This window comes from Electrona antarctica (genome assembly GCF_951216825.1).
Source record: "Electrona antarctica genome assembly, chromosome: 8".
NCBI classification, from domain to species: domain Eukaryota; kingdom Metazoa; phylum Chordata; class Actinopteri; order Myctophiformes; family Myctophidae; genus Electrona; species Electrona antarctica.
The window spans coordinates 24,334,880-24,351,789 of NC_136789.1; the positions used below are offsets into that span (position 1 = coordinate 24,334,880).

The 16,910-nt window shown below is 40.3% G+C and overlaps 1 protein-coding gene across 4 annotated transcripts; it reads right to left on the reverse strand.

The window, feature by feature from the left end:
* Window positions 1–2,323: 2,323 nt before the first annotated feature.
* Window positions 2,324–15,400, reverse strand: pitx1 (paired-like homeodomain 1). 4 transcript variants are annotated; one of them, XM_079508783.1, is made up of 5 exons: window positions 15,197–15,400; window positions 13,683–13,737; window positions 8,348–8,512; window positions 6,897–7,102; window positions 2,324–3,719 (listed from the first exon to the last, which is right to left on the reverse strand). In XM_079508783.1, the coding sequence occupies exons 2-5, from the start codon at window positions 13,726–13,728 to the stop codon at window positions 3,180–3,182; spliced, it is 957 nt and encodes a 318-aa protein (XP_079364909.1). In that variant the 5' UTR covers window positions 13,729–13,737; window positions 15,197–15,400; the 3' UTR covers window positions 2,324–3,179. The 4 variants fall into 4 exon arrangements, with proteins under 4 accessions (XP_079364909.1, XP_079364908.1, XP_079364911.1 ...); XM_079508782.1 differs by lacking the exon at window positions 15,197–15,400 and adding an exon at window positions 13,949–14,115; XM_079508785.1 differs by lacking the exon at window positions 8,348–8,512.
* Window positions 15,401–16,910: the final 1,510 nt, after the last annotated feature.

Here is a 16,910-nt window from a genome sequence, read left to right on the forward strand (position 1 = left end):
CTGGACTGATAGAGAGAACTCCTAACGAGTTGTATCCCCTGTCCTACATTGTTTTGTTTTTTGTTGAAGCTATAGGCTAATAAATAAAATGGTTTAAAACTATTAGAAAGTTCTATGTATGTATGCTAATGTTCGTGTTTGACTGATCTGTTGCCCAAGACCTACCCCACCCTCTACTGGTGAAAATACTGCTTGACATATGATAGCAGGTTACAACACCTCTGCTTATACCTTGAGCAAGTGTGCAACGTATAGCCTATAGTGGGAGTGGGGTTGCGTTATAACTTATAGTTGATGTGCTTACAGAAACAGTGAAGTTTAACTTTTGAAAAGAGTCCTCACATTTTACAAGTTTTAAAATGGGTTATGATAAGATAGAATGACACAGACTAAATAATTGAGTTTATAGGCTATTCTATTTCTAATTAGCCTGGTTCTGTTTAGTGTCCCTGTTTATGTTATTCGACTCTATTCTTTGTTGTTCGTTTGCTGTTACATAAACTGAAGTGCGTTCTGACTATAGGATTTAAGTACGACCAAACTAACGCACCTGAAATGACTTCCTTCTCTGCGAGCATGCAGGGAAATACTAGTTCAAATATTTACCGGCTATAAAGTGACATTTTGAACTTTACCCTCCGGGTTATTCACTGTTACACGAGCTGCTTTTCAAGTGATATACAGCTCTTGTGATATAATTGCACGGTATATTATTGCATTTATGACAATCGTACTTTGTTTGCCGCTGTGATCTCTATGAGGATTGAATTCGTTTTTGTTATCGTCAAATATTTCCAAATCAAGGCAGATAACTACAATTACAGTCAGTCAGTATAGCCTACGTGCGCATGCATGCTCATATTCTGACTGAGCAAACTCTCACCCTGACCCTTGCAGTATACATGAGGCGCACCCTGCAGACTGAAGACATGGATGCTGTTCTTAATCATAAACATAGCCTGAAACACAAACTTTGAAGGCTAATTGAAACTGGTATGGCTAGTTTTATAGGCATTGCAAAGTTGTTGGGGTTTTTTAGGCCCATATTTTGTGTTAAATCGCACAATGAATTTTCATTTCGGGATACCAACTTCATCCAACCAGGAGAGTCGATCTTAAACATACAAACATAAACCAGTGACATTTTAATAAACAAATGCATCTTGAACTTGAAACGCATGCTAAATTATACTTTTTGGTTCTCAGTCTATCCTGATTGGATGAAATGTGTAACCCACCTGAGCATGTATTTTATCATGTTTACTAAAGAGCTGGGAATACGGGGAGACCCCTAGCTGCTGTTGAGCAAACATGGAACACGGAAGAGCTTCTATAATCTAACATTTAACTTTTAGATTTAACCAATAAATATCACTGCATGCAGCACCACATCAATATCAAATGAGGGCTGTGTAGTCAAAACCCTTCAAAGTGCATTATCAGTTACATTAATTGAAAGTAAACATTGCTGTTACATGCCTGCAAAGCGCTAATATCAGTCTAATGGTTGGTAATATAGATATGGGGATTTCCGCAGGTGTCAAAAATGAGATATCGTATTGACTGAACGTTTTAAATGGTCGCTCTTGGAAAGCATAATATAACCAGCATATACAACATATGGAGTCCACTGCATGTGGAAGGTTTAGTGAATGCAGAAAAATAGGTTTAGTGAATGCTTACTGATATTAAAGCCCCTTTTGAACAATCTGAGACATGTGGATATATTTCACCATTGAGCCTTGTGGTGAGTCTGTTTTGCATGCAAGTTGACTTGTGTTCGACATATAGGCCTACTAAACAAGTCTATAGGCTCGAGAAAGAAGCAGCCACAGCTCACATTTTAAGAAATTATATCAAGAATCCAAATAGAAAAAATGCCAACTTGCCTCGTATATATAGGCAATTCAAACCTCTCACATGCACAGCGAGTATTATGCAGTCTAAATTGGAGGTTAAATTCCGCTACAGGGCGTCTGTTTCTCCTCTGCGGCTGGGGCCACATGAAATAACCTATATGTTAACAGAAATTGCGATCTATAGAATTAACAAATAAAAACATGCGAGAACACAGGAAACGACCAAAATGCAGAATTGTGTTTGACTGGGCTGCAACATAGCCTATTATGTGTTGTTGTCTAGTCTAATAATTGTTTATAAAAGGTCATTTTTGGGGTTCCTAATATACACCCGAGTCTTTTCTTGCTGGATTGATCAAAAGGCATAGATAGATTTATTTCCCTCCTCAATAACCCTTGCATGATTCCTCACAAAGTGGTCTCCTTGAACTCGTTAAAAATGTTACAGAATGGGCTACTTGAAATAAACTTATATATTTTTTTGTTTTGTTTATTCAAACAAACATTACCATAAACACATGAAGAACGTTGAATCACCTTTTGTATATATATATAGGCTAATTAACTTACTTTTGCAAGTTTTACATTATTACCAACTTGTACAAAACACGTTGCACTCGAGATAAAGCATGCGTGGGTTTCTATTTCAGCAAAACGAGAAAAAACGAAAATCCTCCAGTCCAGACAAAACATATAAAAGTAAAGTCACTGAAACGGTTCGCATTAAAACGGGCCTGTGGCAGGCGCCCCCCTGCATAGACGGGATATAAATCACACAAACAAGCAATATAAAAGTCTACTTAACTATATGTACAATATATATTTCTTCTTTTATAACCAGATCCGGATTCGTGTTATGTTTGAAATTTCTCTTCCTAATCCGTGCGTATAGCATGAGCCCCCCCCCCCCCCCCCCCCCCCCCCCCCCTTAGAACCATGTTCAAACTGGAGCGAGTCTTCAAAGCAAAAGCGAGCAAGAAAATAAAAAATAAAAAGCAACAACCGCTCCATTGTCTCTCTCGTGTTCGGCCTTATATGTACATCAAATGCAGCAATGTTGTAACACGTCTTCATTACTCATGAATCCAAAAAACATGGACATATTTTAAATTGCTGTGCAAGTTCATTTTGGTAAACACATACAACCCGCATAATCCATTTTTTTGAAAAACAAAATGATTGCAACTAATCCAGTTTTAGTTGTCTTGTTTTTGTCCCCGTGGGTGGGTGGATGGATGGCAGCTCGCGCACACCTTCCCCGTTTGATTATCGGTTATTATTTATATATCATCAGGGCGTTTCGTGATGGCTGCCGACCCGTCAGCTGTTGTACTGACAGGCGTTCAGGCTAGAGCCGGGGCTTTGCAAGCCGCTGTATCCGAAGGTCGGGTGCTGCTTGGACTTGAGTCTCAGGGTCGCCAGGCTGCTGTTACACGTGTCCCTGTATACGCTGTACGGGGAGCCCGGCGGCCCGTACGGACAGGCGGAGGAGGACATGGCCGAGTTGATGGTGGACGTGCCGATGCCGTTCATGTTGTTGAGGCCCGCGGTCGGCATGCCCGGCACGGCCGCGTGGCCCATGCTGGAGGCCATGGTCATCGAGGAGATGGAGTTGGGCGCCGAGAACATGGACTGCGTGGTGAGCGGGCTCATGGAGTTGAAGAAGGTGAAGTTCTTGGTGGACAGCGGCGCCGGCGCCAGGCCCTTGTTGGTCCAGTTGTTGTAGGTGTAGGCCGGGTACATGTCGTCGTAGGGCTGCATGAGGCCGCTGAACTGCGGCAGGTAGCTGTTCTTGCACAGGTCCATCTGCTGGTTGCGCTCCCGCTTCCTCCACTTGGCCCTGCGGTTCTTGAACCACACCTGGAGACAGAGCAATGCAATGGGGAAAAGGAACGTCAATGTTGTGGAAGTGGAATGTAGTGTACCTAAGTGAGTAATTAATCAGCAGTACATGGTGGATAGCAGTATATTGGCCTAACTAAGTAGGCTACGTTTACTTTACGTAGGCCTACACTATTGAGGTATTTTTTACTTTATGAGTATTTCCCATATTCAATATCTATTTACTTTATACATATCAGAGCCTGAGGCAAATATATAGCCTACTTTTTGCTCCACTATTATTTTAAAATGTTATAGTTATACTTGTAGATTTTGATTCTTATTTAAAAACAGAATAACATTCGGCCCTATATATTTCGGCTTTTTGAAAATAGCAGATCTACAAGCTCACGACGCCTTTGCGCAGCAGTTTGAGCTTGTATATCTGCTATATTTTCAAAAGATTTTCATTAATTTTGAGAACTTGAAATGCATGGGACATGTTGAGTAGGCCTATAGAGTTTATTTCTATATTGGAGTATTGCTACTTTTACTTAAGTATAATCCGAATAATGTCGTGGGATAGGCCTGTTGGTGTTTAGAGCATATTACCATTAAAGAATGGTATGTATATTTTAATGTTTAAAATGACGTGCAACGCACACAGGGTAATACATATGCTGATATCCTAAACCTAAAACACAAAAGCCAAGCCAACTATATATCCGCCATTCCTTATGGAAATGTACAAAATATCCATTAGCCCCCACTTCGCAGGCCACTTTACAATTCATTTTTTAAAATTATCAGTAGAAACAGTTTATAAGTATAGCATAATTTTAGTTGGCCCCGCGAGGCTATTTATAGTCTTGCAATTTGCTGGGAACATGGTGGTATTCACAAATTGTCCACAAAGATGTGAGCGATGTGACACAAGCCAAAGAGCTCTATAGAGGGCGATGGACTGCAGCGTATATATTTCAGAAAGAGCCTCGTCAGCATAAGTGCTTTTTAGCTTCTTTAAAACCTGAGCGCGCCGGAAATATGCAACCTGCAAGCTTGTGTGAGCTTGTAGATCTGCAACAGTTTAGACCACAACACACGGAGAGTATATAAGCAAGGTTTTGAAACACACTTTCAAAACAGAAAGCGTATACGTTATAATGAACGACGTATTAACCACTTTCAAAACAGTTTAGACTATAATACTATAATTCATATGGAGTGATAGCCCGCTGCAACGTTACACCTCGAAATAGCAATGCTTCCAGCTTTAGTGTATACAGAGTTATCTTCCTGCATCACTTTAAACTGTCCAAACTGCATGTTCTGTCATCATCTCATAATTAATTTGAAATATGAATAGGTTGCTATGTCTGTATTGAACTGCAGCAGGCTGCAGTGCATAAATAGTAGGCCAAATTCGTGTATCCTTTGTACTACTAATAATCATATCAATAGCCTAATAATAATAAAACTAATTTAATAAAAGTATAACGTGTGTGTGTGTGTGTGTGTGTGTGTGTGTGTGTGTGTGTGTGTGTGTGTGTGTGTGTGTGTGTGTGTGTGTGTGTGTGTGTGTGTGTGTGTGTGTGTGTGTGTGTGTGTGTGTGTGTGTGTGTGTGTGTGTGTGTGTGTGTGTGTGTGTGTGTGTGTGTGTGTGTGTGTGTGTGTGTGTGTGTGTGTGTGTGTCATGTGAATTGCATTATTCACGTTGGAAATTTAAGCGCCAGCTGTTAAAACTAAGAGATCACGTCAGTAGCACGGCCCACGGGGCTGTGAAAATAAATTAAAATAAAAAAACAATTGTTTTAGGCCAACTAAAATTGAGTGTACATTTCTCACGATTAAATTGTCTATCGCAAAGCACAGACCAATTAAGCGTGTTATGTCATCACAAGGACAATTCTCCATTAGCTCTAGAAAAAAAAATGTTGCATGTTGATATACAATGCTTCCATGTATATATATATAATATAATGTGTTATTATATTATCAATTATTTATTTCCGTAGCATTTTTTTAATTCATTTATTGACCCCATAACATTACAGAACAGAGCTTTAGTTATATAGGCTCTCATAGTTGTGTTCACAACTTTTGATTCAACATGTGTAAATTCATGCGTAATATCCTATATATTATGTGTGAATTGTCTTTTATGACAGACAGAATATCTCTTTAATAAAAACACTGACAACATTAAACTCGTCTCAGATGTTTCCATAGACATGTCTATGGAAACATCTATTTTAATAGGCTAAATAAATTAGCAATGTTAGGCCTATATATAAACATTGTTTCAATCTGTATGTTTATTATTGTCATTACGTTTGTTATTGACCTATAGGGGTGTCTCCTGGCACAAGGATTAACCAGCGACTATAATGGCGCTTGGGGGGGCGCAATAGTCAATACTGTGTAATTATTATGATGAAATAATCTGTAACCTTGAACCCAATCAACCTACGGAAAAACACTTTAACTGTCCCATTGTCTTTGTCAGATAATGTTACCTTTAAATTTCCCAAAATGCATTCACGCATTCAAATGCATGCTCAACTTTTTTTTCCTTTCTTTTAAATACATTCACACTAACTATAACTAAAGCTTATTTTAAAGAACAGATCTGCATGCAAACAATGCGTGCATGCATGGGGATGATCAATGCGAACGTTGTCACGCAGATCTGTTCTTTTTGGCAAGCTACACTGTTGCACTTTAACCTTGGTTCTCAAAGTGGGGTCCGGGGACCACCAGGGGTCATTGAAGGATTAAAGTGTTCCACTTAGACAAAATGATATGCATCAAAATGTGTTTAACCTCTTTAAACATCAGATATTTGAAAATTGCAGATCGACAAGCTCACACACATTGCTATTTAAAAATACATATTGTTTTGAAACATTTTAACAATATATATAATGATAATACATTTACAAAATGCGGTTCCCCCTCCAACTATATATACTTTTCCCATTTTCAACTGTTTTTACTATATTTTGACACTTGCTTTGGCAATGTAAACGTATGTTTTCTCATGCCAATAAAGCTCAATTGAATTGAATTAATAGTAGCCTACAAATGTTTGCCATTTGGGGCCAAGCCATATTCATTCTTGACATGAAAAGGTTTTTTAAAGCACTGCAGGCCTATAACCTACTATATAATTTATATAAGTAAGTAGTATAGGGCATAAGGCCTGGGCTTTCTTACCCGGACTCTGGCCTCAGTGAGGTTGGTCCAGACTGCTATCTCCTCCCTGGTGCTCATGTCCGGGTATCGGTTCCTCTGGAACGTGGCCTCCAGCTCCTGCAGCTGCTGGCTGGTGAAGTGAGTCCTCTGCCGCCGCTGCTTCTTCTTGTTTTTGGGGTCGTCCGCGTTCCCGTCATCGCTTCGATGTTCGACACTCCGCTCCTTTTCTGTGGAACCATAAAACAAGGAACTATTTGTTGTATATTCCTTACATGTGTCAATTTCGGATGACTTATAAGGCCCCGAACGTGTTATATTCTTCCCCCAAATGTTAAGCTATGGAAAGCACTACAATTAAAGGCAGCTGCCAGTGCCAGCACCCCGCTGCCACAACAAGCAAACAAGCAAACTCCCGCGTGTAAGCAATTAAGTCAAAATACAAAATAATATAATGCATAGAAAATATATATGCCACCAAAAGGACTGCTATACTATAATCAAACATTGCCATTGCGTAAAACATTGAGACACACACACACACACACACACACACACACAGACACACACGCAATATATAAATATTTTCTTTTTTTTATTGAGTTTGTCCACTCTTACTACTATAGTCCAGTTAAGTATACATGCAGGCTAAACTGAAGCTGGCCTGCACGTTGAAGGTTATACACATGCATGATGCACAGGTCTGTTCAAATCTCGCCCCCAAAAATCAATTAAAAGAAAAGGCCTCAGAATAACATATTTAATTTATAAACAACATTTTAAATCTATTGCACAACAACAAATGTCTTGCTCATGTAGACAACAGGCCCCATGCATACTTTCAACGATGAACAATGCGTCTTTGTTTGCCTGAAAATATATCACCTACTTGTAGCCTATATCTGTCTAGAACATAATAAAATCAAACCTCGAACGCTTCTGCTCACATTATTGACAAGGCTTTTGGGCTTTTAGTTAAACGTAACGCAGTGGATGTAGCCTATATTATTTAGAAGCTAATCACATTAATTTAATTGGCAGCAGGCTGTTTTTGTTGACAGTAAAATACTCTGTGTAAAATAGACCCACATTTCAACACTGGCTACTACAGAGTTAAACACTAGTAATTTTGCTGTGTCCTCCTGCCAAGAGTTTCGCTCAGCAGCGTAATACCGCGTGGAATGGAAATAAATCAACTAACAATAAGCTGCTAACCCATTTTATTTCCCCTAGAAGCGAGCGTTATGCTGGAAGAGTGGACAGAATATGGACAGACTTTGTTGCATTCTGTATAAGCCTATACGATACGTATTTAGTTTGATTTCTTGCACCCATTTCCCTGTATAGAGCTCACGGTATTAGAGGCGTGCTTATGTCAACATGAAATAACTTGTTAGCGACCTAAGGAGTTCAGAGTTATACTGCAGAGTTATTGCAATGCCATTTGCACCAGTGAGTAGCCTAGTATAATGTACCTGCTAATTCTGTGTCTGACGACTCGCTGCTTGAGTTCTCTAACGTTTCTCGACTGGTGTTGGCGGTTGTGGTGGATCTCGGCAAATGAAACGTGGGGGCCACGACGTCGCGCTGCGGCGGCGGCGGTCTCACGGCCTCCGCGATTCTGTCCAAATTCATCCCACCTTTAGGAAAAGAATGATGCGTAATGGAAAGGAAAGGATGTGAATCCTACTTGTGTGTGCGGGATCTTTTTCCTCACAACAGCTATACTATGAAAGTATCCACCCGTTGCCAAATAGAAGCCATCGCAAGGGGAATTTAAAAAAGACAACTGTGCAAAAAAATAAAAAATCCACGAGATTATTCTTATTTTTTTGTTCTGTGATACAACAAAATACACGGGCCCCTTTTTTCTCTTTTTTTCCAAGGAATGACGACCCGCGCGCTGCCGCCGTTGTTACTGTTCTTTCCGCTGGTGAGAATGTCTGTCGTGATCGAGTGGAAGTTCTCGCTCTCGGAGCCAGAGAGATGAGACCCACCCATCTTCTGTGTTTAACCTCCCAGAAATCAGTCAGTCCCACCCACGCACACACGCACGCATTGACACGCGCGCGCGCGCACTGACACGCACGCACACGCACACACACACACACACACACATACACACACACACACACACACACACACACACACACACACACACACACACACACACATAGCAGGGTGCTCAGCACAGCACTGGACTGCGGATAGTGCTTTTTAAGGGGAGTTTTATCTCACGGGAGCGCACAGGGTGATGGTGACGCGCTTTTTCCCTTTTTTTCATTCTTTTTTTGCACTGCTGCACTGCATGGAAACTTTGCGGAGTAAAAATGGATCTTTTATATTCAATGCAGGCATGTTTGAAATACGTCCCCCTGCATGCAAAAGCTGCAATGGAACGGGGCAGCTGGGCTGCAGGGTGCGCTTATATACACACTCGGCACACAATGTATATCTGGAATATGTGCGGAGCTGAATAAACATTTGCCATGTAGGTCTGCCCTAGCTGTAGCTGTACTGCATAACCCTCCTTTCAAAGCTGTGCACTGCACGAAAAGTGGAAGATGTCTCTCTTATCGAGCTTTATTTATAGTATATGAAGTGTCGTTCTATCGTTTTATGGGCAGTGAGATTTTAGTTGGCTTTTCTTTTCTACGACATGTAAACAATCACGCATAATAAAAGTTAAGGCATGAGGATCCACTCCCCCCCCCCCACACACACACCCGGCCCCCGCCCTCCTCTCCCATTCGCTCACGCCTTCTCGTGCTACACAGTGCTTGCCATGTCTTGTCTTCTCTAAGATAACGCCAAAAAAATTCTGTTGTTTCAACATTTTATTTCCTATCGTATATATTGGACCAACATAATCAATACAAAATAACTGCAGAAGGAGGATCTTATATCAAATGTGCAAAAGCAATACTAGATTATGCATCTGACAGCTGCACTTCTGAGAAAGTGACACAGAAAGTGTCAGAAGGCCATGCACAATGCCAATGCATCACATCGATGCCCATGCATGCACTGCTCTGCTGCTTCAATCAACACACTGACATGAATATCAATACAATTATCAATGAATACGGGCTTAACTGTATTCATTGAAACTTCAGGAACTGCACTCCAGCCCCCGTGCATATTGGAACCACATGTTCCACATCGTGCACTGCCCTCAAGCTGAAAACTTTCTTATATAAAATTCCACAAACACTGTCTGATGGCGCGTCTGGCCAGTGTCTCGCTAATTACTGAATAATGTAATCTGAAAAGTAATCACTTAATGGCTGGGGGCATTTCAGCGTCCCTGTGGACATCAACCTTCTTCGGAGGCCAAAAAAGCTTTTTAAAGGGGGTTTATTGTCAATATTAAATCCCTGATATTGCAATATGGTGTTACTTGATCAAATAGAATATATAGGAGTTAGATTGATATGTTGGCCAGGTGCGATTTTGTGCAAAAGGACCATGCACTTAAACCCTGTCTATAGTGCTTGCAACCGTAGTTGGACCACTCCGTCTACACTACACAATCTCTTCGCCAAAAATAGCCGATCTACAAGCTCAATGTGCATATTCGCAACCCAACACGTTGTGAGCTTGTAGATCCGCTATTTTTGATTAATATTGCCCAGAATAGGGATATTGGATATTTGGATTTGGGGTTCAAGTGCTTAAGTATACTATACTTAGTATAGTATACTTGTGTATAGTGCAGACCAAAAACACGCAAGAACACATACGACGCATACCAGCTCTCACACCAACCTTGGCCATGCAGGATCACAACCCGATGGAACTGATTTGTTTGATGTCCAAATTTAGTCTGCTGCCATACACAATCATCTGTAATTCCAACAAAGCGGCGCCTGCTGGCCAAAAACTACCGAGGCGAAATGGCATATTGGCAATTATTTTGACGTCTGCATATATATGGGCCTATACAGTTATACTATAGACACTGCAGTATGTATAGTGCTGATTCATTTCTGGGCTTAGGTGGGCGAACAGTTTAGTTTACACACTCACGGAGAAGTGGAATATAATTTATAAACCATTTGAGACAGATTTTTACCGCCATATATAGTTTCATAAAATGGTGGATGTCGTGGAAGCAACAGATCTACTATTTGTACTATTTTGGTTGAGAAAAAATATATGAATGCATTTATTTGATTATCTTCACGTATAATGGCATGCAGTCAAAATTGGGACACCCCGGTTGTAAGTGGTTAATTAGTTGAAAGCACTATGTTTTTCCATCTTATGGTTATGCGCAAATTACGCACGTCGACCTGCAGGATAACCTGCATGTATCAGGTAATGTATGTCGGCTTAAGGCCTGCTCAGTGCGCCGTCTGGCCCAAAGATCACGCCAGGCGCCAGTATGAAGCATTTTAGGCCATTGTATGACAGTGACTTTTGACATGAGACCCCGTCCGACTGGAAAACTCCCTGAAGGGCCTTTCAAAAGCCAATTGTGCAGCCTCTCAAGAGTCACTTGCCTTTTCCCGTGTATACTTTTTCAAGCCTTCTTATAACCGCAGTGACTTCTTGTCTTACAAAGCCTTGAGCATTAGGTAGACTGCTGTGTGATGGGTGCTTTTGATGATGTAATCCCAATCTGTCCTGTTAAAAGTATTTCTTTGATTCAGCTATTTTCACAATATAGCCTATAATATCAAATTATTTGCAATTGTCTTAAATTTGAGTTTTGTGGTCGACATGGTTATATATTGTTATAATTAAGAGAGCATGCGTCGACTTTCAGAGCCCCTTTCCTAAAATGAAAGAAACAATCAGCATCACTGATTAATTACACATAAGTGCGTGATTAAAAATGACCAAGAGCGATGACGTCGACGAGTTATGGATAATAATAACAGATGACCACCGCGCAAACCTCTACCGTTTTGTAATAAATTACCTCAGAGAGAGATGTGTGTTCATCCCGTGTGGCTGCGGTTTCTAAATTGTGTCAACATGTGTTTTATTATTTTATTTTTTTCTTCTCACTGTGGTGATTGTGTATAGCAGTGGCCAGTGGGGCAGTTGGCCAACCGAACTTATAAAGTCGTTATTTTGGGGGTTGCATTGTGTCATCGGCGTGCGTAAAGGCCGTGCGTAAATATTCCGACCGGTGTGTTTTGACATGCCGGAGCGGAGGTGTTATGATGGTGAGTTTATGAATTTACAGTCCAATCGATTTTCAGGGGTAATAATTATGCTAATACGAGGGATTGTTGTCTAAATATGCCCATCAGAAGCATGTGTTATAGCCGGTTGGGAGTGTATACTCGCCTCGCGTGTGAAGGATGACATGAAAAGCCTTTTCATCCGGCAGGATAGGTCAACGAGGCCAGTAGCAACACTAACACTAGTCTAACAAAGTGGTATGGTAGTCTAACACTCACATTTCCCCCGCGAGAAGCGAAAATAAACCCGACGACTGTCGTTAATCATAAACCAAACAAAACGGGAATTTGATTAGTTTGTAGTGTTTTTGTTTTACACACGCTATCTTTGTATTGTAAAGTCAACAAACCACATGGGGAAGCTATAAGGTGTAACGTAGGCTACAGACAATTATAAAAGCTGGTTTGCTGCTCCATTTGAAAGGAGAGGGACGTGGGCACACGGATGCAACTGGACACGGCAGGTAATGTGAGCATAGAGGACAGGACGGTGGTGGTGACTATTCTAGACTACATATCACCCTGGCGATCGTCCCCTGGTAGGCTATACCGAACACTCGGTCGGGTTTGCTTGACCCCGCCGGTCCGATAACCACGTGGGTAATTATGGAAGAAGCCCCGCCATTACATCCTGAATTTCAGATGAATTACTTGTATACCTCTCACAGACAGTATAGGCATATAGATGCCTTATACCCTCGTGTTTTACCCAACAAAACAAACGTCAGAACATTTAAACATTTTACATCAATACACGAGGATCTGTCTCATCTCAATGTGTAGGCTATAGGATGCAGCCAATCCTTCCCCGATTCTGTCCATCAGCTTTAAGTGAGACAGCAGCTCTTTGTGACTTGTCTACCGTCTGTTTACCTTTGTACTATAAGGATTAGCCTTTAGTTTAAAGTATATATGTCTAAAAAAATTACAAATATAATTCTAATGCCACCTGATGGAATGGCTATAGGCCTTACATAAAATTAACTATATTATTCATAACAAATGTAGGCCTAATTTATATTTTCGCTGCGGGGGTGAGTTGGAAGGTAATTAATACCCTTTAGTCAAGTTAATGCTTTCCCATCATTTTAGGCTAACATGTAGTAAATATGTTGTAAATTAATGTAATTATTTTAGTAAGAACTAAGAAGGCACGACAGACGATTTACTCAGACATTCTGCGACAATGATGGAATTATTTTAAATCCCATTTAAATATAACTATTTTAAATGTTTCTTGCAGCACTGATACGGTCTATATCTATATAGTGGCTAGACGAAAATTGCGTGGGCTTCAAAGAAGTCCTATCAGGAACATGACCCCAGGATTAACACGCTATTGTTTCAAAATGTTTGCCGGCGCGTTTTGGCAATGCATACGAAAATTGTATTCAAATATTTAATCTTGTTCACGTTTGCATCATATCATTGTGTTTCCGCATGTGTGATTTACAGCGTGTTGCACTTCTAGGCTACTCATACACACTCATGTTCCAACAACCCTAGACCTTTACGCTTTGCAGTCAAAAAGCAAATCTCCCTAAAATGACAAAACATAAATAGGACATGAATTGTACAGCACATGCACAACGTGTGCAATAACATGCATCCATACCTGTGTCCCCGCAAGAGATTACATTCTTTGACAGATTCAGTTCCATTCCAGTTGCCTGCAGGACAGAAAACAAGAGAAACGTATAATTAACATCAAAATTCACATATCTCACTGTCAAATCTTTTCGAATCTGTTGCGTTTTGGGCCTATTATTAGATAATGAATTGCTCTCATTCAGCCAATTGGTGGATAAATTATAGGCCATGCATTTATACATCGTATTGTTAAGCTCAACGATAAGCCATGTAAAGTAAACCTTTTTAAACCTTTAGAGAATTATTCCCTCTCAGACGTTCCAACTTCCCAGTCATGGTTTAAATAATGCCTCAACCAGTATAAGGCTGTATTGTGCGACAATGTGCGTGTTATAGCCTACTCACAGATCGCTATCTTGACGTTGCTAAAAGTTTATCTTTGCCATGATGTATACACACATAACCCCTCTTATCTCCAGGAATCCCTTTGCTCATTCTACGTCGACCGTAAATCTTGACATCATTTTCTTTCGCTTCTCTCTCTCGACACACGCACGCGCGCGCGCGCGCGCACACACACACACACACACACACACACACACACACACACACACACACACACACACACACACACACACACACACACACACACACACACACACACACACACACACACTGGTTGGTTGGTTGGTTGGTTGACACAGACTCTCATCGGGTTAATTTGCCATGTCAGTCAGCGTAAGCAATTATTTGTCATTTCATATGGTCCATGTCATTCAGAGATTGTTGTCATTTAACATTGACAGTGCTGCGGTTACTATACACTAAAATAATCTAAATTAAATGGTTCGTTCTTGCAATCGCCGGACCCAGCCTGGACGTCTATATTTCTTTCTTGGAACTGTGGGTCGGTTAAAGCACAATCTATATGAACTTGGCCACGGACCCCCGTCAGAAACGATATTGTGCCATGCAGGGACCCCCATGCAAGATGTGTGTTGTTAAAATGTTTCAAAAAAAATATTCAACGTTTAATTCCAAAGAATTTCAAGACCTTTTGAAAAGACCAGATCTACAAGCTCACAGCGTGTTTGCGTTTTCATATAGCTGCTAGGTTTAAAGACAAGTACAACTGATTTGGAATGTTATATGCTGAATGCATGCGGCGGGGCCACCTGGAACACCCTCAATGACCCCTGGCGCGGTCCGCGGACCACACTTTGAGAACCATGGGTTAAAGCATCCATATAGCCAGTGTCATTATGCTGGCACACAGACGCACATTGTGATTAGGCTATATAACTCAAAACATTTCGATCCTTTTATTATCAAAAACGCTATAAATGCTGATGTCTATTCAATAAGCGATGTATACACATGCAGCCATATAGTCTTAATCCCCATCTAAACTCTGTATCCAAACATGGACGGATCGGATTAGGATTATATGCATTCATTGAAAGGCACATTTTGCTTAGTCAAAAATACTCAGGCATATAAACAGTATTGTATTGGCCGACTATATAGTAGCCTACTCACCAGTTAGTTCCCAGCAGTGGCAGCGGACACACACACCACACACACACACACACTCACACACACACACACGCACACAAAAAGGAGTAAAAACCCTCAGAATGTCTCCATATGCAGGTGTTCAATAAATCCACTTTAGTGGGGCTGTAGATGTCGTGTCCTCAGATAATGAGCGCTTTGGTCGCCTCGGCGCTGCGCTGCCTTGGTTTTCTTCCTCACCACACCGCTGCTCTGCTCGTCTCGCGGTGACGTCACGCCCCCTCCACCCCTCCTCCTCCTCTCGTCGTCCGTGGCCACGTGTGATGTATAGTTAGTTTAGTAGCCTATGAGCACAGGGACTGGGAGTCGTGCATGGATGGATGTGGATGGATGTACGGCGAGAATATTTATTATGAGACCTTAATATGTCGTTCTGCATGCATTGTATAGTTGAAAAGGGCTCGTTTATTGAATAGATTATAAATATGCAGCCTTAATGTTGATAATGTGAAATTCCTCCTCAGCATGCAGACTATAATTGCCGCCTATACCTATAGAATTTATGCTGTGTGTGTGTGTGTGTGTGTGTGTTATATAATATAATATATATATATATATATATATATATATATATATATATATATATATATATACATATATATATATACATACATATATACACAAAACTGTTTCAATGTGAAATTTGGAGATCTATTTCAAATGGCCTTTTTGTTTGTATTCATTTGCATTAATAATTCGTCTGTTAGGCTATATATATATATATACTTAATTGCATGCCTTTATATACTTCAGTCGCAGCTGCACCGTATATATTTTCCAGATTGCCATGCATGCACGCAGCTTCATCGATCAAAATGAACTTGATGTTAACATAAATACTTCCAATGCAACATCATCATATTTATATGCTATGGTTTTCAAAGATGATATGCCTAATTTAGAATTAATGTATAGTTATCACATCTATACGTGCAAAACAGCCTGACATTTTAATTTATATTGAGGGTCTATTGTTTAGTAATAACTTTAAGCGTTGACATTACCTCGACAACTGATCATTTTCCAGCCTCAACCTCCATTCAGGGCAATTCGATGGTAGAATCACTACTGCGAACTCAATTAAGTGACCATTCAAAATAAGAGAACACGTGCACAGATATTATAGCCTGTGGCCATTCTCAAAAATGAATTTAGCCTGTTGGAAATGATTGTGTGATATTATCAACCACCCGTCATTTAATTCGTTGTGCCGTCACCCCCTTGGCCTTGCCCCTCAAATGATCCCCATTGATTCGCAGTGCTGGCATATAGGCCTATTTATGTGACGTGTTAATATGTGTTTGGTTGTACTTTATTGAGTAGGCCTAGTTTATAACCTCAATTAACTTGGATCGGCAAAATCCAAGGTTTATAAGCAGGCGACTTTGCTCTGCCTATTAAACATTGTTGATGGATAATTAATGTATCTCGATTTTACTACGGAAGATCACTCCATAGCCGTAAAATAGGTTTTATGTTGAGTCACCGAATTTTCCCCTGAAGTATTTAAAAAATATATATATTATTATTATTGTAATAAATATTGTAATATAATATATGCTTGAAAAAGACCGTATAGGCCTAAGCTAATAGCCAAAGCGGGCCGTGGTGCATCAACAAAACATTTGTTGGCTAAAATATCAGAAATAGCCTAAAATAAAATAACTGATAACCGACA